The sequence below is a fragment of the Tasmannia lanceolata genome, unplaced genomic scaffold (genome assembly GCF_043159265.1).
Source record: "Tasmannia lanceolata isolate RefF3 unplaced genomic scaffold, GAP_Taslan_0.1 ptg000044l, whole genome shotgun sequence".
Classification (NCBI taxonomy): Eukaryota; Viridiplantae; Streptophyta; class Magnoliopsida; order Canellales; family Winteraceae; genus Tasmannia; species Tasmannia lanceolata.
This window is the reverse complement of record NW_027518721.1, coordinates 24,903,428-24,925,428: the sequence shown is the minus strand read 5'-3', so window position 1 is coordinate 24,925,428 and position 22,001 is coordinate 24,903,428. Positions and strand designations below refer to the sequence as shown.

General features: G+C 40.2%; 1 protein-coding gene across 2 annotated transcripts; it reads left to right on the top strand.

Annotated features, from left to right (window-relative positions):
• Window positions 1–5,240: 5,240 nt before the first annotated feature.
• Window positions 5,241–21,441, top strand: LOC143863491 (3-oxoacyl-[acyl-carrier-protein] synthase II, chloroplastic-like). Of its 2 annotated transcripts, XM_077374164.1 has the most exons (13): window positions 5,245–5,998; window positions 15,974–16,179; window positions 16,337–16,540; window positions 16,664–16,774; window positions 16,881–16,976; window positions 17,075–17,120; window positions 17,253–17,332; window positions 17,539–17,607; window positions 17,727–17,811; window positions 18,740–18,894; window positions 18,975–19,055; window positions 20,943–21,002; window positions 21,091–21,441. In XM_077374164.1, the coding sequence occupies exons 1-13, from the start codon at window positions 5,617–5,619 to the stop codon at window positions 21,205–21,207; spliced, it is 1,692 nt and encodes a 563-aa protein (XP_077230279.1). In that variant the 5' UTR covers window positions 5,245–5,616; the 3' UTR covers window positions 21,208–21,441. The 2 variants fall into 2 exon arrangements, with proteins under 2 accessions (XP_077230280.1, XP_077230279.1); XM_077374165.1 differs by lacking the exons at window positions 17,075–17,120; window positions 17,253–17,332 and having other exon boundaries at window positions 5,241–5,998.
• The last annotated feature ends 560 nt before the right edge of the window (window positions 21,442–22,001 follow it).

The following is a 22,001-nucleotide window of genomic DNA, read 5'->3' as shown; positions in this document are numbered from 1 at the left end:
CTCACCCTTATACATGAAAGCTTAAGCATGGCGCGACCTAACTTTAGACGGTTACATGTTCAGATCGCACGATTAGCTTGTTTTTTCTTACCAAATAAACAACGGTTCAGATGAATCAAAGTGGGACCTACTATAAGGCATGAAACAGTACTAGGGCTGCAACTCGGGTCGGGCGGGTCGGGTTTTGGAGTACCCAACCCTACCGGAGAAATATCTTGGGTCGGGTCGGGTTTTTTTCGGAAAACCCACGATTCCCAAACCCGGCCCTACCCATGATAAATCTCGGGTCGGGTCGGGTTTTTTCACGTTGAAGCAATTTTTTTAGGAAAATTCTTATTTAGCAAGGCAACTCACCTCATAGAAGCAGAAATTACTCACATTACACTTGAATCAAACAATGATGCCATTACACTCATACTACACTTGAATCAAACAATGTTGTAATCAAATAATGTTGTAATTACAATCAAACAATGCTGAATCAAACACTTGAATCAACTCAACTCATAAAAGCATAAATTACACTCACATACAATAAGAGTGGGTGCATGGGTTTTCACTTTTAACTTTTAACTACCAATAGAAAAAAATGTACATACTATAACTTATGTAACTCAGGTCGGGTCGGGTCGGGTCGGGCCCCTTCAAACCTGGCTCGACCCGAGATTCATGCGGGCTTTTGAATGCGCAACCCGGCTCGACCCAAAACCCATGAAACCTGAACCCAACCTAGGCTATTTTCGGGTCGGGTCGATGCGGGTCGGGTAAAACCCGGCTCGAGTTGCAGCCCTATGAAACACAATGAAGTCATTTACTAGGACCCCCCGTCATTATTTTTCCCTAGCTAAGGGAGAACGAACAATGGGGAGCTTAGACCATCCTAATATGTGGGCCCCATGTCATTATTTTTCCCTAAAAAATAAACGCAAACATCATATAACTCCACACCACATAGTGGTGCAACTTAGGCGGGCTCAACCCGAACCCGTCGGGTTCAACTCGGGAAAAAGTCGGGTCGGGTCGGGTTCGGGTTGAGAGCTTGGACAACCCGACCCAAGTTCAACCCAACATTTTTAATATTTTTTATATTTTATAAGCTTAAAACCTCGGGTCGGGTTCGGGTTGGCAAAAAGGGTTCCTCGGGTCGGGTCGGGTTCGGGTTGGCTTCAACCCGAACCCGACCTGCCCGAGTTGCACCCCTACCACCACATAAAGGGCCTTATGTGATGCATGTCTTTACTTCTTAAAAGAAAAATATCAGTAATTACAAGTGGTAATAAATCATGATCACAAGACAATAGCTCAGAGTAGGCGTATTTTTGCATAATTGATGTTTACTCTTGGCCCCTCTTGAGTTTAAGAATAAGCTCTGCAAACTAAATCAAGAAAAGAACATGGGAAGATTGGGATATCTTTATCTGAAACATCGTCTAAGGCCGCCTCCGGCAGCAATGAATTTATTTTTGAGTGAGGGCAAGAGAGGGAATTTTTATTTGAAAGATCACCCAGGGCCCTTATCCAATGGCGAATGAGGGCGAGAGAGGGAGAGACCCAAAGAGGGGGATTGACTGAGGAGAGGGTAAGAAATGGCTGAAGAAAACATGAAAAATATATAGTCCACTCAAAATAAGATTTTTTTTTTCCTTCACTCTTTCCTCATTTATGCCCACCCTCGCCACTTGATAACCTAATAGTTCATGGAAAAAATTTCACGGTTGCCAAACATGGCCTAATAGTACCAGAAGGTCAAGAGAAATCATGCAGAGAATGTTAACTAACCAACTTCTCCAAAAACTAAAGCTGTTGGAGAAAGGCGTTATTTAATCTTTCATACTTTAACACTCCCCCTCACTTGTGGCCCCTCTTTGCGTTTGACCTACATGTTTCACATGTGGCCCCCTCTTTTGGGTATGGCCATTGCATCTGGATTTTTGCTATCTGAGGTTTTCTGCCCTACAGCAAGACCTAGGGCCTCTTTGGAGAGGGTCCCTGTGATCCAAGCCTTCACAAGCCGATCCGTGTGGGTCCATGACATCAAGTCTGGATTCTGAATTTTACTCGTTCCATCGGAAGAGTTGATATCTGGATCGGCCATAGGCGTTTCTCCATTAATTAACCCATCAAGCTCTTGGCTTTCAATTAACGGCAAAATTTGTGTTTCCCATAAGAGGTAGTTAGATTGTGTCAAATTCAAGGACACGAAGTTGGCAACATTAAGATGAGCGGGGTAGGGATACTTAACATGATGACGATGAGAAGACATGATGACGCAATGGTAAAAAAAAAAATCTGAGAAAGCAAGTGAACCCTAACATATGATGATCTAACATATGCACCAGCTTTCTGACTGATCAAAGTAAATTATTATTGTAAATTAGGGTTTTTATCGATGGCACCTGATTTTTAGCTAAGGAAAAAAAAACAAACAAACTACCCATAGTTTTATGAAATGCAAAATACACTTCATTCTAATAATGAAATATCTCATTTTTTAATTAACTTCAATTTTCCCATTCTTTCTCCTCCCTCTGGTGCAGTTTCAGCATCACTTCTTTCTTCGTTGGGTGGGGGAAAGAAAATAATGAGAGATTAATAACAAGGAGGTGGTGGTGGACCCACCCGAAGAAGGACAAGGAGAAATCGAAGTCAGCAATGAAATTGGCCGACTGCAACCACCACCATGTCCAAAGAAGTTTTTATGAAAGGTGGAAGACAGAAAATTGCTCTTGATAATGACTCAAAACCAACCTGTCTTTGAAATTAACATATACGAGGCATTTATGTTTCACCTCCACGGTGACTAATAGCATTGCATAGAAATCAGCCTTTCACTTTTCTTGTGATGTGCTAAAACTAAGGCCAGCCGGCATGAAAAAATATCCCATGGAATATTTGCGGGGCCAGGTGTGAGAGATGGATCGAAGACAGAGAGATTTAAGAGGGTGGGAGTGGGGGAGCATAAAAACTAGTGAAAAGAAAATACCTATTTAGAATGAGGAAAGAGTTTCTGAGCGCTCGAGCTCAGAAACTCATACGGGCCCACATTTTGTGGGTGATCCAAAGCATTCATTTTAAAGGCCCTTACATGGATAGGGTGCGTACCAAAAATCAGGTCTATAAGATCATCCAAACCCATCCATTTGCAGACGGAAAAATTGACATATATATACTGTTTCTCCACAGATCTGCCCATTTTTTCCCTCCACAAATGGTAGGGTTAGGATGATCCTATGGGCGTGATTTTTTGTAGGCTCCCTCCCTATCCATGTAAGGGCCTTTCAAATGAATACTTTGGATCACCCAAAAAATGTGGGCCCATATGAGTTTCTGAGCTCGAGCTCAGAAACACTTTCCTCATTCTAAATAGGTATTTTCTTTTCACTAGTTTTTAGGTATCCTTCTATATTATCTCTACTCCACCCACTCAATTCTCTCGCTCTCCTTCTCAGCCTCTCTAATAGAGTCGGGCCCACAAGTATTCCATGGAATAATTTTTCACGGTTACCAAACGTCACATGAAAAGCATTTTTAGTCAGATTGATCTCTGACCTTAGCAGAAAAGTGCTGGGCTTATTTCGGGTGAATTGCTCAGTTGTGATGGAGGTGAAACAGCCTCTTAAGTTACCCCAGGTTCACCAAAGTTCTTCCATTATCTTTAGCCCCGGAAAAGGCTTCCCATTATCCGTAGTATGACAAAATAGCATGCAATGTGAACAAATACTATTCATATAGCATGTATTTAACGGATTTGCTAGGCAATTTTGCAGAAAGCCATTTCACTGCTGGCTTTTGGATGTGAGAAGAGAACAGCCACCTCTTATGAATTAATTAAATAAATAAGACAAAATCTGAAAAAAAAGTCTACCTGTGTTGCTGTTCTCACATGCAAAAGCTAGCCGTGAAATGGCTTTCCACAAAACTTCCTAGCAAGTCCCTTTATTAATAGTGGGAAAATAGATCCGTAATCTATAAAAAATTTACATCTATAGGGTATTTAGTAGCTATAAAAAAAAGGAAAAATTGCCGATGGGAGACATCAAAATACGAGAATTGCCAGTGAGGGACACACTTTTGAAAAATTGTTAGAGAGGGACGAAATGGGGGTTATCAAGTCTCCAAATGGAGGTTATCAACCCTCTAAATAGGGTTATCAAACTCTCAAAAGAGGGTTACAACCCTCTTTAACAATTTTTCAAAAGCGTGTCCCCTAATAGCAATTCTTGTATTTTGAAATCCCCCATTGGCAATTTTTCCAAAAAAAAATTACATACAGAGTATATTTAATAGAAGCTGTTACACCCCGTCGCCACCAGGTGAATCACCCGAAATCAAACCATTCGCTTTTTGGGGTGGGGAGATAAATACGTCGAGGACACTGACATGATTTCATTTATGAGAAGACACATTGTAGTTGAAGTGTTCTATACTATCTATGAACATGGCAGTTCATGGCCCACAAACCTATTCTAATACATATGAAGTCACTTACCCACTTACAAAAGAACTCAGTAGGTTTCATATAATGGATATTTAATAAGTTGAAGAATATAAATGGTGTAACTTCATATATCCCGTGGTCCAACCATCACGGAGAGAGAGAGAGAGAGAGAGAGAGAGAGAGAGAGAGAGAGAGAGAGAGAGAGAGAGAGAGAGAGAGAGAGAGAGAGAGAGAGAGAGAGAGAGAGAGAGAGTAGTATACTGATGGACGGTCCAATTCAAAATGGATCGTGCTCGATACCCAGGGTGTTGGAACAAAAAAAGCACCCTTGAAATTAAATAAAAATATGGGATCCAAACGGACTGTGACCAAGACATAGGTGGATCTGATCCAAAGTGTATCCATTGACCCCGTAGCCAAAATATCATCTTATTCCCCGGACGACGGGGGACTTGACTAAGATTATTATGTATTCAAATGAGTAGGAGTCCATCATTTGGATGGTTAGGATTGCACGATCAATATGGTTTGGGGGGTTATCTACTATATACATGTTGGGACTAGGGATCATCTATTAAATCCTCCAAACTATAATTAACATGCCACCCAATGGCATGTATGCTATTCTCTTGCCTATCTAGGATAAGAATTTGGATGGCCCAAATGTGCTTATCTAGTCTTTTATTTGGGAGTACTTGTGTGTTTTTTTCAAAAATATCTAAGATAAGGAAGACCATGGTCCATGATGCCTTTGTATTAAATGAACCAAGGGTGTGAGAACATCATTCAACTCTGTGGAATACTTCTCTTCATTTTTCTATGCTTCCCTCATCCGTGCACGTCAGGTGGTGAATTTTGTGTAGTAAAGAAGTTAAATAAAAATTTGGCCTTAGTTTTAAATTAATTAATTTCAGTGTGTCCTCTGTTTCTGTCCCTATGTTCTCCATGAAATCTGAATCCAAAAGTGAAAAGCCATTCTTTTATTTTATTTTTTTCTCTGGCGATATCTTTTTGTAGTTATTGGTTGATGAAGGCACGACTCTCTCCCAACATTTGGCGTTCTTTTGTCAGAGGCGTCAGATTTACAAAAACCACCTGGTTTTTCTCTTCTATGGACTGGGTTTTTCTCTCCCATTAAATTGCCTTTCTCATAGCATCATAACCTTAAAATTTCTTCAATGGCGGTCTCTTCAATAGCCTCTCCTCTATGTACATGGCTTGTGGCTGCTTGCATGTCTGTCACGTGCGAAAATGAGTATTCTCTGAGAGCTTCTGGTTTTCCTTATTCTAAAAGGTTGAGTAGCTGGGCAAGAAAGAGGAGGGTTTTGTTAAAAGGGGTGTCTGAAGATTTTCCCAAGGGTTTGATTTCTTCTTTCTGTGGATCGAGTATTCATGGATTGATGAGTTCTTGTTTGGCTTTCGAGCCATGCGATGAGTATTACAGTTCAAAAGGGTCTTCTTATTCATCTTCTTTCTTCGGTGAGAATGGGTTTTCCTTGTTTGGGTCAAAGACGGCGCCTACTCGTCGGCAGAGGCGGATTGATCGTGCGGCCGAGGCCGGTAATCGGTCTACGTTTACTTGTATATTTATTGAATAATTGGGTTGCATGTGTTGATTTGTAGGTACTCCTTTCTTTTTTTTTTTTGTTTATGACATTTTTCTCTTCTTTTTTGTTTTGAGTTTATCTGCATTTTTCATATTAGTAGTGGTTTTGTCATGGTTGATTAGTCTAAAATCTTCGTGGCTTTGTTATACCCAGATTTGATTTGGGTTTTTATTTCGTGTACATGGGTAATTAGTGTAATGATTGATTGACGCTTGATCTATTTGTTTACATTGTGATTCCCCTGATATTACTGTCATGTTTGCATGGATGTGTAGATTTTCAATTTTATGCAGTTCAAATGGTTGGGCTTCTATAGGCTTTGAACTGTTATTGAAATATTTTAATTTTTAATTTTTTGGATTGGTAATCTGAGCTTGGAACTGTGGCTTTGTCATTACGGTCATAACAAGCAACTCAGTGATTGGATTATTTTCTGACCAATATATTTGCACATATGTATGCATTTATATATATTTTTTGAAAGGGATATGTATGCATTTATATTTTTAATAGGATATTATCATGGCCAATTTTGGTGAGACCATACAGAATTTGGAAGAAAGTGGCTTTGGGTAACCTGGAGTGACATGGAAGGAGGCCTGGGAACAAAATATGACTACTGCACTGCTTTTAGCCTAAAATCATTTCACGGGCTCCATGGGAATGCTACCCCATGGAGCAAATTCATGAACTCTATGTACACCACCAGAGATAGTCATATAAATGTTGTGCCCAACATCTAGACAATGTAGAGACATATTAAGTGTCCGAGGAGCTATGATTTGTGGACACGGACACGGAGTGTCGGACACGCCAAACTCCCAAAATTTAGAAACAGGGACACGACTAAAATAAGTACATATAATCACGATTTGTGGACATGGATTCATGTGCCGAGTTTCGACACGGATATAAGGTATCTAACATGGCAACCCCTCAAATCTAGAAATAGGGTCACACTCATACACATACATACATATAAAGTTACCGACACTTCTAGTCGTACACTTAAAAGTGTCTAAAGGAGTGTCGACACATGTGGACACGGGTTTCGTGTTGAACACGATACGACACATGCGTTGGCAATAAATTCAAAGTGTCGGCCAAATCATAGCCGAGGAGTATGGCTAGAAAACAGTTGATGGCTGATTGGGCATGGAGAATCTCTCTTTCGGACTGATAAATAGATAGGACATCAGCCCCTCATTGAGTATATTGACAACAGAACGAAGATCAACATCAACACCAAGGTTATTGAATTCCTTGATAGTCAAAGAAACTGGTATTTGGGCCAAGTAAGGAACCTCCTTCCTCCCCAGGTATGCACACATATCCTCAACACCCAGATTCCTTTAAATGGTAGCAAAGATATATTAGTATGGAGCCCCTCTGAGTGTGGAAAGTTTTATACTGGCTTGGAAGGTTGTGCGAGAGCCAAGCACCATGTATCGAATGGATGTCTTACATATGCCCACCCACCAAAAAAAAATCAGTGTTCATGTATGGAAGACGTTTAACCTATGATTTGGCAGACACTTCGAATTTATTGCCGACTTACATGTCCTGCCGTGTCCGACACGACACGCGTGTCCATACATGTCGACACTCTTTTGGACACTTTTACTTGTATTGACTTAATGTGGGTGTGTGGACATGCTTTTGTACAATGTCAAGTGTGACATTCTGTTTTTCTATTGAATATTGTGTTTACCTCATTTAGACAACTTGTATCCATGTCGAAACTGGACACACGAATCCATATCCACAAATCATGATTATATATACTTTCTATTTTAGCCATGTCCCCGTTTCTAAAGTTTGGGGTTTGCCGCGTCCGACACTCCGTGTCCATGTCGACACGCGACACTCGTGTCCGTGTCCACAAATCATAGCGTTTAACGAAGCTATAAGTAGATAGTAGACTTAAAAGTGCTCATGCCCCTTTCATGTCCATGTGTAATTATTGCAAGCGGTTGAAAGAAGAAAACACAAATCATTTATTTGTCAGTGGTGACATGGCCACTGAAGTACTTTTGAGGTTGTATTCCAGATTGATTGTGATACTTGTCATATAGCCCTGGGGCCATGATTTAGTTTCACATGGCAAATACAGAGATACAAGAGGATAGTTTTCATTGTGAGAAGCATCCCTATTTTCATCATGTGGGAGCCTTGGAAAGAAAGATATGCAAGGAGATGGGAAGGAAAAGCCAAAAATGCTAATCATATCATATGGAAAGTGAATGAATGGATCAAAAGGATATGTAAGAAATCTACATTCCATGCCAATAATAGGTATGAGTGCGAAATTCTAAGATGGTTGGATATTATTCCTCAATACTTCCAAGGCAATAAGATTACTCTTATTCACTGGAGGAGACCGGATATAGGATGGTTCACGCTAAATTTTGATGGAGTGTCTAAAGGAAATCTAGGAAAGTCAGGAGGGGGGTTATCAGAGATGACAAAGCTAAGATCTATGTAGCATTCTCTCACTTCTATGGTGAAGGATCCAACATGCAAGCAGAATGTAGGGCCCTTCTTGTTAGCTTAAAATTTGGTAAGTCTTTGAATATAAAACTACTTCAGATTGAATCTGATAGCAAAGTGCTAACAAACATGGTCCTAAATAAAGTACAGCCTTCTTGGATCATCCAATACTACTGGTCAAAAATTTCCTGCCTTATGCAAGAGCTCACTCCCACTATTTCTCATGTATATCGAGAGGACGATCAAGTTGCAGATGCTTTGGCCAATGAGCTTGTCAGAGCCAGATCAAACAACACTTTTTCTCTTGGAAAGATCTCTCTAAAGAGGCAAAAGCAGCAATGAGATTTGATAGCCTAAGGATCCCCAGTTTCCCTTAAGGGTTGATTGTGTTTCTGTCTCTATCTCTTTTTTTTCGTAGGCTTTAGACTGTATCAGTCACGGAAAAAAAAAGAATTGCTATAGATGACATTCTATCTTGTTCAATATAGTGCAATTCTCTCTCTCAATTTTTTATTTTTATTTTTATAGGTGGTAAGATTTCACTAGATTTAGTCATGCCTCACACTTGGAATTATAATGAGCTCTCTCTCTCTCTCTCTCTCTCTCTCTCTCTCTCTCTCTCTCTCTCTCTCGTTCTTCTGAATTCTGATTGATGGTCGTAACATCTGATGACCACTGGCTCAAGTAGTTATTGAAAACAAAGTGTCCACCCCAGTTCTTGATTTTCATTGGTCCAGAATTGCTGTTTAAGTGGAATTTATTATACAAGTCCAATTTATAATTGCAGGAGTCTTCTGCTTAGGTTGTATTATTGTCCAGGACCTCCAGGTGGCATTCCTTATATAAGTCCAATTTATGGGTGCAAGAATCTTTTACTTAGGTTGTTGCTACAACTTTTCATCTCATGGTTACTATGCTTCAGGCCATAAAATAGCTACATTACTTTTGCCTTTGTGGCGCCCACTCACAGTCCTGCTTTTTGCTGACTTTGGTTACTAAAGTTTAAATTACAGACCTACAATTCATGCTATTTTGGTGAATAAACGTGTTTATCTATTCTATACATGAAACAAATCTACACATATTACACGCACCTGATTTTTACGAGAAATTGATCTTTCATTCTTTGAAAAAGACTTACCTATGCTATGGAGATTTCCATGTAGTTTCACAATGTCTCGAAGAGGATACAAAATTGTGGGTGTTATCGGGTTTCTTATTCAAGATGCTTCTTTACTTTGGGAAGGCGCCTACATGTGCTTGTTTACTATGAGCAGCTTTTGAAATGTATCGAAGATGTTGGACTTTATTACTTTTCTTCAGCAATGCTTCTAATATATTCGATTGAAATAGTTTATTTATGATGAATCTTGACTGAGCAGAGTAGTTCATGTATATATTCGCTAACCATTTTATTATTTTTCTTAAAAAAAATTAGTTTATTCTTTTAATTACCGTGAATACAGCATAAGTACGTGGTGAAATTGTACACATGTTTGTGAGTCTGGTGTCCAGCTTCTGATTGTCATGCAAGTCAGTTTAAGTGAACTCTTCCCAATAGAAAATCGATTCTCTCCATCCCATGATAGGTTGGAGTGTTGGCATTGTTTATTGATCCTGCCTGTTGTTCAAGTTTTTATGCTACCATCAGTTTTTGAGACCGGCTGTTCCTTCATATTCAAAACCATTCGGTGCATTCAATTTCTCTTGCATAAGTTCTAGCGGTTTCCCTCTTTACTATATCTAATGCCAAAAGGCTTCTGAACAGATTTGCAAGATTCCGTTCTTTCAGTTGGGAAATGGTCCAATTTTATCGATAATTTATCTGCCACGTACTCATGACATACTAAACTAGAATACCTCATGATTTTCGTTGCTTTGGGTGAATTCATGGGAACCAAAGAAGATGAATGAAATTGGTTTTTTTAATGACTATAAGAAGAAGAGTGCGGAAAACCTGCAACGACCGAGCTGGTGAATATAGGGAAAAAGCAAAAAATAAAGCAGAAAATAAACAAGCCAAAGCTATGTATCAAGGAGGAAGAAAGCCAAAAATCTCCAATCTCTCTCTAGCCACCCTCAATCGGGCTAATTTATCGGCATCTGAATTGGCCAATCTCCTGATTGCTGGAGTGAAATAGATGAACCAACCACTCAATTGTGAATCTCATCTAGGCTAAGGGCAAATCTCCAAGGAATGGGGTGGGATCCGTCAAGCCAAGAGATGATGTTAAGGGAATCTCCTTCTACAAGAAACCTATCAAAATCCCTGCTGTCTGATAACCTTATGCCCTGGAGTATTGCTCTCACCTCCGCCTCATTGGAGTTAGTGACTCCTAATGATCTCGAGAAAGCCCACCTAGCTGTACTATGTTCATCTCTGAGCATCCCGCCTGTACGTGCTGGTCCTAGGTTGCCTATGCTAGATCCATCGAAACTAAGCTCCAGTTGGCCAAGGCCTGGAGGGCCCAATCAAGAGAAGGAATGTCAAATGCCTCACTTCTGTTACATACCTCTCTTCACCCATACCATAAGTCATTGGCGGGGACAAATCTAAATAACGGTAGAATCTTCACCCATGGGATCGTTATGACGATTACCTTACAATAAATTAAGTGAGAGCTCTTTACCAAACCTTCAAAGACTCATGCTTTCCTTCCATAGAGCCCAGATGGTTTCCAATAGTACAATGTGCCGAAGTATTTTCCTTTTTGTTTTCCAGGGAACATAGGCCCAGCTCTCAAGTAGATCCATAACCTTTGATTGAAAGACCCATGCAAAACCGAATCTCCCAAGAATTTGGCTGCAAACTTCTCTTTCCAAACCGCAGTGTAGTAACATATGATCCACAGTCTCTCCTGACCGAACACATAAGAGCACAGTGGTGGGGATTTCGCAAGTGATCTATGTGAGGATTTGGTCAAGGAAGGTTGTCCATGCGAATCACGAACCCTAGGAGGGGTAGGGATGCTCGATATTTTATTTACTTGCGGGGTAGCCGGAGAAGGAGCAAGACAATGGTAGAATGATTTGACGCTAAGCAGAACTCCAGGTCCAAACCCTTTTATCTTCGCCAATTCTTTTGATATAGCAGGAATCCAACATCCCCAACAATCGAGCAAGTTCTCTATTGAAAAAGTGACGTCTGAAATTTATCTTCCATGAGATTCTCCCCTTGACACAGCTGAAAGTGATTTCCTGAATTAGCCACAACTGGAGGAGTGGCGGATTCTTTTATACTTGTACAACGCAGCCGAAAGTGATTTCATGAATTGGCCTCGACTGGAGAAGGAATGACAGATTCTTTTATAATTTTCATAGCCAATCCACCGCTCAGTTCATTTCACAATTGCTTAAGAAAACATGCAGTAGGACTTTTAATAATGCATTGGGAGGGTTCTCAGGTCCACAATACCAAGAGTTAGGCCCAGCCTCAGAGTTCTGTCACTCTTGGTGGCTGAACTATACCAAGTTCTTTAAGCACCCAAAGGTGCTGAATTCTTCGGAACAAGGAGGACTTCTGGGCGGCTGCTTCCCATCACTGGGTATTGTAGACGCTTCCCATCGTTGGGTATGGTAGACTCCCTTGGGAGACCGAATCCATAATCACACCAAGCAAAGGCCTCCACAGGTTCCTAAATCTCAGAAGAATGAGCAAAACTTCTCCTAGTGTTCTCAGGTTCTTCTGTTAGTCAACTTCAGACCTTTGAACACAACTCATTCAAATCCACTAGAATGCACGTGATCACACACCACCATGAGTGCCATCACTAGTTGGAAGCCAATTCCCGAATACTAGTAATCTCCAACAAGAATTCCAAAGCCTAGTGTTGGGTGTTCAGAGGCTACATGCTCCCCGTGTCTCCATGCTCGCTGTGTCTCTGCCAGTTAAGTGGACAACAACTGCGGGTTGTGGGTTTCCACATTGGCATTTCAGCAAGCATCTAAGGGCCATTAATTGGAGCCTAAAGCTTATATACAAGTGGACTTTGAGATTTCCGTTCCTCATTAGCCCGTCCCCAAAGGAACCTCCTTTGAATTTGCTCGATGCGGTTGATCGCGCTCATGGGGCATTTAGAAACAGATAGATGATAGATAGGAATATTTGCCAGCACAGATTTTATTAGGGTGATCCTGCCTCCCAATAATTCAAGGTTACGTTTCCAAGTATCCAACCTCTTCTCTACCTCATCCACTATGGGGTCCCGTGCCTTCTTTTGTTGTCTTCCCGGTCCTAGTGATAGGCCAAGATAAGTCATAGGCAGGTGGTCTATTGTACATCCCAATAGTTTTGCAAGCATGTTGAACTCCTCATCTAGGGTGTGGATCCCCAGAATTCTTGATTTGTGGATCTCTGGCTTGTGGTTGCTTTGTAACATCGCACCACGTCTCCATAGCCCATTCTCCCCAAGTTATAATCCAAAACATTCCATTCTACCTGGTCATATGCCTTTTCCATGTCCAACTCGCAGATGATTCCCCTTTCTCCTAGTTTGACATAATAATTCATTACTTCGTTGGCTATTAAAGCACTATCAAGGATCTGTCTCTTTTGTATAAAAGCTGTCTGACTGCTTGAAATAACCTTAGGTAATATCTTTTTTATCCGCTCAACTAGGACTTTTGCTGAGACTTTGTATAAGCTCCCGACTAGGCTGATTGGATGGAAGTTCATCATGATGTTAACTGCCCCTTTTACTTTGGGGGGCAGTTAACTTTATGATCGCATAATGAAAGTGGCCTTTGTACCCCCATCCAGCTCTAAACCCTCTTAGAATTCTTTGAAAATTTTGAGAATATTTAGTTTCACATAATCCCAGCAACTTTGAAAGAAAGCCGAAAGAAAGTCAGACAAAACCGTCAGACCCTCGTGCTCTATCTCACCCTGATTTTCTCTTCATCCAAATGTTTCTCTAGTTTAGCGATATCTCCTTCCTCCAACACACTAAATGATTCGCCATCCGGTCTATGACGATCTACCCCCTCTATCGAATAAAGGCCTTTATAGAAGTCAAAGACCCCTTAACTATTATTTCTTTCTCCCCCTAATGATTGATTCTTCGACCCGTAGAGCACTGATCCTATTTCTTCTTCACCTTACTGGCTATCCCATGGAAATAAAGTGTGTTTTTATCACCTTCCTTTAACCAACGAGAACCGGTTCTCTGCCTCAAAAAATTTCTTCTCAAAGCTCCAATCTATTGTTCTCCTTTAACATTACCATCTCCTCCAGATCATTTGGTCTTGCAGAACCTTTTTCTTTTGCCCTTGATATTTCGTGAATTTTTTATGTTATGCCACCTGTTCTCTCCTTCCTGTCCTGCTGAGATTCCTCTTTCCTCTCTTTCAATTTCTTTCTTAACATATTGTAATTTGATGCCAATAGACGATTCATTCCACCATTCTCCCAACTTCTCCACCATTTTTGGAACTTCAAGCTAGTCAAGCTCAAAACAAAAAGAAGTATGGCTCCATGATTCAATTCTAGGATCAAGTAGAAGAGGGCAATGATATGAGATAGTGTGGGTAAGTGCAGTCTGACATAGCTTGGGTAATCTTTTCGGCCATTGGGGGGAAATATGAAATCGATCAATCCTACTCCGACTAGCATTGCTCGAACAAGTAAATTGGCACAACCGCACCACGTAAGGGGGAAGGTCAACAAGTTCATTTCTGCTTGTGAAATCTGAGAAAGCCAACATACGCTGACCTTTTCTTCTACATCTCACCCTCTCCTCTACTAATCTGGTCACGTTAAAATCTCCCCCAATGCACCAAGGGTTCAACCATCTTCTCCTGCCCTCTTCCAAATCCTCCCACATCAACCATTGATCTTCTTTCAAGGACGGCCCAAGATGCATGTAAAAGTCCATGCAAGCTATCTGTTATCTTCTTAATTACAATTGATGTTATGAATCTCCCAATAAATTCCTCCATCAACTCCAGGGTTGCCCCCATCCCATGTGACAAGGATCCCTTCAGATGTACCAATCCAATCTGTAGTAACGACGTCCCAACTGGTCCTTCCCCCCACCTTTTTTATTACCGCTCGGTTCATGCTATCCTGGATGCAAAGTATATCCGGTTTATGCTTGGTCATCAGCTCCTTTATTTGGGATTTTTTTATTCATGGATCCCAAACCTCTCACATTCCAGGCTATGATCTTTATGATCGCCCAATCTGGAAAGCATTACCCCTTTGGGATTTACTCCCACCAAATCTTTCGCTACCCCTGCCTCTGGGTTTGCTAGATGAGGTACCTCTGTAATTAACTGACAACTGTAATCGAGCTAGATCCCTGATCAGACTTCTTGGCCTTCGGCTGAGCTTCATCTTTCAAATCTCGTATATTATTCTCCCTTTCTTCAGCCAGGTAGAACATTCTTCTCAGATTTTCTTCTAGCCTCGAGCGGAACAAACCCAACACTCTGCTGGTCCCCATAATGTTATTCACCAACAGCTCCTTCAAATCCTTATCCGGCATTTGCCATGCGATTGGGCTAGCAGCTTCTTCCATCAGCTGAATTATTGCTAGCTGGTTACTGTCGTTCCTGACTTGATCTATCATTCCCCTTTCTTTCCCATTTGCACCTATCAATCTTTCTTGGCCTGCACTACTATCCAGCTCCCCGATTTCTAGGGGTACAACTCGGGTCGGGTTCAACCTGAAAAAAACACGGGTTCGGGTACCTGACTTGCATCAAACCCGACATTTTTAAGAATTTTTTTGGGAAACGATTTCCGATCTCCAATGTTTTTATAAGATGTGAGAAAGTACTTGTCGTTTAGTATTTAAAGGGCTTGTAAGAGCGTTTTCAGAACTGTAATATCCTTCTGACAGCCCTGTAAATACTATTTTATAAGACGCTTCGCGCATCTTATAAAAACATTGTAGTGTTGAAATCATTTCCCTTTTTATTTTATTTTTACCATTTTTCTGTTTTTTTTTAGAACATAAAAACCTAAAGGGGAAGTATATCATCATAACAGGGTCAACCCGACCCAACCTGCCCTCAATTGGGAAATCAATCGGGTTGGGTTCGGATTGAGATATTGACCGTCTTCTGAACTGATTTCACATATAAGATGACTGAAACTGATAATGAACATAAATAACCTTTAAAAGGGATTTGCTAGCATCCATCGCAGATGGAATTTCATGGATGGGCTGTTGCATGTGAGAGCAGCCACATCATGAATGAAGACAAAATCTGCTGAAAAGTGAGTCGGTGTGGCTGCTCTCACATGCAATAGCCCATCCGCGAAATGCCTTCTGCGATAGACACTAGCAAATCCCCCTTTAAAATTTTCAGCAGACTTACTCGACTTATTTTATCATTAAATATCAAATGCATTGAGGAAACTGTGGCCTGTGGGTGTTACTAATTCCATGTAATGCAATCTGTGTATCAGTTAATTCAGTCGCTATTGTTGTAGGAAAATCCATGGCTGTAGCTCTGCAGCCTTCAAAGGAAGTTGCGTTGAAGAAGAGAAATTTGACAAAGAAAAGGAGGGTTGTTGTGACAGGGATGGGTGTGGTGACCCCAATAGGTCATGAGCCGGATGTGTTCTACAATAATCTCCTTGAAGGTGTCAGCGGTATAAGTGACATTGAAGCATTTGAGTGTGCCCAATTTCCAACGGTACATCTTCATAATTCACCTCTACTATAGTAAATTTACAAATTATGATTTGACCCAGCACTTTTGATACTCGTACTAATAGGAAGCAGGTTTAGAGGAGTCTTACTAAAGAGTTTGCTAGTTATTTTGCAGTTTCTTATTCTAGACTTGTGTGTAGCGAATTGCTGGGGAAATCAAATCTTTCTCAACGGATGGATGGGTTGCACCGAAACTCTCTAAGCGGATGGACAAGTTCATGCTTTACTTACTGACTGCTGGCAAGAAAGCATTAGTGGATGGTGGAATTACAGAGGAGGTCATGAATGAGTTAGACAAAACAAAATGCGGAGTTTTAATTGGCTCTGCGATGGGTGGAATGAAGGTATGCTTCTGCATTCTCTTCATTTAAGGCGAACATTCTATTCTGAGGAAGGATGACATTGAGAACCTTTTGTTGTTCCTCATTTACCTTGTTTATGGGTATGTGGTTATACTCTTGGGATAGGTTTTCAATGATGCGATAGAAGCTTTGAGGGTTTCGTACAAGAAGATGAATCCCTTTTGCGTACCTTTTGCAACTACTAACATGGGCTCGGCAATGCTTGCAATGGATCTGGTACACGAATTAACTATAATGAGAATATAATGAGAAACTGAGAGCTTAAATTTTGGGGAAAACATGTTTTTGGGCACAGTCTTATTTTTCGATGTCTGTACTGCAGGGATGGATGGGGCCAAACTATTCGATTTCAACTGCTTGTGCAACAAGCAACTTTTGTATATTGAATGCCGCAAACCATATTGTAAGGGGTGAAGCTGTAAGTCTCTTACCCTTTTCCTTGGTTTCCACCAGCTTAAAACTAAAATTAATTTTACTATTTACGTCATAGCTTTTTAATATGTCAAATGCTAGCAGGATGTGATGCTTTGTGGTGGCTCAGATGCGGCTATCATACCTATCGGTATTTGCAGCCTTTTAATTTGAGATGTTTCAAGATTATGAATTGGAATTTTTTTCCCAAATATCAAATGAAATATGGTTTTAAAAAAAAAAAAAATCTGATGCATTTTGTCGTGTAACATGCTTGGTGCAGGCCTTGGAGGCTTTGTAGCATGCAGAGCCCTTTCACAGAGAAACAGTGACCCTACCAAAGCTTCACGTCCCTGGGATATTGTATATATCAATTTTAAGTTCCCTACATCTTTTCATTTGAAGGCCTTAGCAAACAAGTTTCAGTTACTGTGGTCCAGAACTTGAACTAATCTGTTGATACTTTTGTTACCCTAATTTTGGATTTTGGGCTTCATTCAACTGAATTGTAGTTGTAAAATTCATGGTTTCATCTGCTTAACATGAGATGAAATATAATTTGTTTACAGGATCGTGATGGATTTGTTATGGGCGAAGGAGCTGGTGTTTTACTTCTTGAGGAACTAGAACATGCTAAGGTTCACACACACCACTTAGCACAATAGTTTACGATAGCTCCAGAGGTCATTTTGGTGTGTTATTCTTATACCATCCCGAGCTTCTTATGTTTCTAAGTTTTTGTTTTTGTATTGTGCAGAAAAGAGGAGCAGATATCTATGCAGAATTTCTAGGTGGAAGCTTCACCTGTGATGCTTATCACATGACAGAGCCTCATCCTGATGGTATAGAGAAATATACTCAACTCAACTCAACTAAGCCTTTGTCCCAAACTAGTTGGGGTCAGCACGGTGTAGAGAAATATAATAATAATAAAAAATTTAATTACGTGCAGTCACTCCAATCCATGCCATCTTCATGCACATGCTCATTAATCATGACCAAGGCTTAAAATTTCGGTTTTGGTTTCAGTTTCAGTTTCAGACATAACCGAAACCGAAATTTTGGCTGAAATATGGAAATTTCGGCCGAAATTCAGTAAAAATAAATAAATCATTATTGCACTGAAATTTAGGCCGAAATTTTGGGGGAAGAAAAAGTAAATTTCAGAAAAAAATTTAAAAATTTACATTTTTAGAAAGAGAGAGAGAGAAGGGTTCCTGATCTCGAGCGCAGATAACTTACCTGCGCCTGAGTGCAAAAACAGAGGTGGGCCCACATTGTTGGGGGGATCCAAAGCATTCATTTGGAAGGCCCTTTCATGGATGGGGTGTTCACAAAAAGCCAACTTCATTGGATCATCTTGGAGGGTCCATTTGTGGGGTGAAAAAATGAGCACATTAGTGGACACACAATATCTGTCCATTTTCACCCCCACAAATGGACACCCTATGATGATCCAATGAAGCTGATTTTTGGTACACACCCCATCCATGATGAGGCCTTTCAAATGAATGCTTAGGATCACCCAAAAAATGTGGCCCCACCCTTGTTTCCTGTACTCAAGTGTTGATAAGCTATCTGCGCTCGAGCGCAGGAACCCTTTACTCTGAAATTTTGGCTGAAATTCCGAAATTTCGGATTTTGGCCGAAACATCAAATTTATGTACTTTTGGTGTTGGTCCCAACCGAAATCCGAAATTTCAGTATTTCAGCCCAAATTTAAAACCATGAACATGACAGTGATTTTCGTTTCTCCCATTTGAAAATCAGGCACTGGCATTCTTCTTTGCATAGACAAGGCCTTATCCCAATCTGGGGTTGTCAGAGAGGATGTCAATTATGTAAATGCTCATGCTACTTCGACACAAGCTGGTGACTTGAAAGAGTACCAAGCTCTCATCCGTTGTTTTGGCCAGAATCCAGAGGTAATTATGAATACCTTTTGTTATTTTCTTTAAATTTCAATGCTTGCTATATAAGTAATCAAAACATCTAACTTCTGTAGCTGAGAGTGAACTCTACAAAATCCATGGTCGGACATCTATTAGGAGCAGCCGGTGCTGTGGAAGCTGTTGCAACTGTACAAGTAAGCAGCTTCTATCTTTCCTTAATATAAGATAGGCTCCTTGCAAAATCTAGTGTTTAATTGGGAACTCAGTACCATTCAAAAAAAAAGAAGTGGGAACTCAAGCATAAGGTAGCCATTTTTAAAGCAAAAGACATGTTTTGTTGTGTTCGATGGGAGTTGATGTGTTTGGGTTTTAGTTGCTTAAAAATCTGCTTGCGGAAGACATGCAAAAGACATATTTTGTTGTGTTTGATGAGAGTTTATCTTTTCTCTACCGCAAGTCCTTCATATTGCCCCATACAAAACCTAATGTGACAGTGCTATATGTCTTCTATCTTCAAACAGTTTAAACCATGCTCATGATACATTCATTTATGCCTTTTTTCAACATGTCCACTACCAACTATGAAATATGCAAGGGACTCGAGATCTTTCTGTTGCAAATACATGGTTTATGGAATTTTCAAAATAACCTGTTGATTCTTAAAGTTTTCTGTTGTTTCTCCGTCGTAGCATTCTTTCAAACTTTGACATAGTATCAGTGAGGCCTCTTTCTGGCTAGGGTCTTCAATTGGCTATTGGATGCATTGTGTTTTCATTTTCATTATTAGACCATAGGTTTCATCATAGTGTACTTAATATTGTCTTTGGCTTAAGATGTTGACAGCTGTCCTGTCATAGACCCTTCAACTCTATCTTTAGCCTTTATACATCCATTTGATCTCACAATGTATTCAGGCTTAAGCTAATGTATCACCTTCCAATTTTGTTTAGTCGGTTGATGTGTACTCATTCTTTTCTTTTATCCACTCATCTTGTATTGGCATCCTCTTTTGTCCCCTGTTCTCAGTATTGATTTTATTGTTATGGTAGAATACTTCTGTCTAATGCTCTTATTGTTAGAATCCATTAGTGTCAAAGTGCATCTTCGCTTTAGGTAGCTGGCAGATGATCATGGCAGACCCTTGGTTGCAGTTGCAGCTATAAGCTTTTCCATGGGGTCACTACGGAAAAGCATTTTTTGCATCCATATTGCTTTTCATTACCCGCGATGCGGAACATTGATACATATGCTTCTATAACAAGGCTGGATGGTATCCATGTAATAAGGAAATTTGATATTCTAAGATGTTGTTATGCCACTCATCAGCACACCTCTTAGGTCAAAGTGTTCGTTTACATTGTTTCAAATATTAGTTGTACTCCTAGGCCATGTTTGGAAGCCATGGAAGTTTTTTCCATGGAATATTAGTTTATCAAGTGGTGGGAGAGGAAGAGAATTGAAAGGACACGAGTGAGGAGGGTGTGAGAAGTGGCTGAAAATAGGGCAGAAAACTCTGTTCAAAATAGAGTTTTATTTTGGTGCCTCTTCACGTCATCTCCTCACTCATTCCCTCTCAATTCTCTCCCTCTCCCACTCTCCCTACCCCTCTCTCCACACTAGGGAAGCTAATATTCCATTTTCGAGGAATCTTTCATTAGTGGCTGTGAATGACTGTCTTTTTCAATCTTTTTGACCTTGGTTCTGTAGGAGCAAGTCAGAAAGATTGAGAAATAGAGCCATTTGATTTGATTCGTTCTCAATAGCCATGAGATGATCATCTTAGGATGATCCTTTTGTTGACGGATGCTCTCTAAAGGATGAGAACGAACTATGTAGCACCTACATCGATGATTCAAGTATTGTATACGTCATTAGAAAAAAAATTCATGGTTGCCAAACACTGCCCTAATGTATCTCTTTTTATCAACCTTACAGTTCTTTTCTGATTCCAGTGTATTGCCTTAGCTGCGATTATGGTTATCACGCACTGTACACTTATTTTCTGTTAAACATTGGTTTGTATAAAGCTTATTGCATTTTTCTTATTTTTATTCTGAACTGCAAATGTCACTCTCATTTAGGCGATTCGGACAGGATGGGTCCATCCAAATATCAATCTCGAAAACCCAGAGAAAAGCGTGGTATATTTTCATTTCTTGATATATTCTTGTACAATTCTTCACTGTAACAATGTGGCAAATCTCTGATGTGGACAACTTATGAACTCAGGATCTGAACTTCTTGGTGGGTCCAAAAAAGGAGAGATTGGACATAAAGGTGGCACTATCTAATTCATTCGGCTTTGGCGGGCACAACTCCTGCATTCTTTTTGCCCCCTACAACTGATTCTCTCATGAAACTCCTCTCTTGGTCATTGGTGAGTAATATAGCATTGGGAGTCTTGGCTTATATTGTTTTTTGGATTGAGGATTGAGAGATGTGGATGGATAGCATGGGTGCTTTTAAGCAAATCCTCTTCCTTGTTTGATAGATTCACTTAACAATGATAAAAGCTAGTAACTCTGTAAAAGAAATAGAATATGAAGAGAAATGAAATTTATCCAGGGTGCATCTGTCTCACTGCTTATAACTTACATGGCATTTAATGATGGGGTTTAAGAGAAGGGTTTTCAGAATCTTCTTTGTTTCAACCCTGCTTTTTGATCTCGAGATAGTCATAAAATGGCTTGTTCTAATAGAACGTTTCGGAGGGAAACCTCAAATCTCAATTTGCAATCATGACATTGGTAGGCTTGTATTCCATCCACGATTCTCATCATGGATGGGTTTCCTTATTGGTAGTCTTGTATTCATCCATGATTCTCAATTTCTCATCATGGATGGGTTCCAATGGAAAGTGTTTGGGTTTTTGGGGGGAAACCTCAAATCTCAATTTGCAATCATGACATTGGTAGTCTTGTATTCTATCTCTCTGATTCTCATCAGTCATCATGGATGGGTTCCAATATCCCTAAGAAATACATTGATTAGTCACTTCTGGCTGTGTTAAATGCCATTGTGTGTATGATTGCTAGATCTGGAGGGACGTGGAGCGCTTGTTTATCGAAACACCTTGGCGCAGATATCATTTCCCTAAAAAAAAATGTGCATATAATTGGGCGCACTTTGTTCGGAATCCA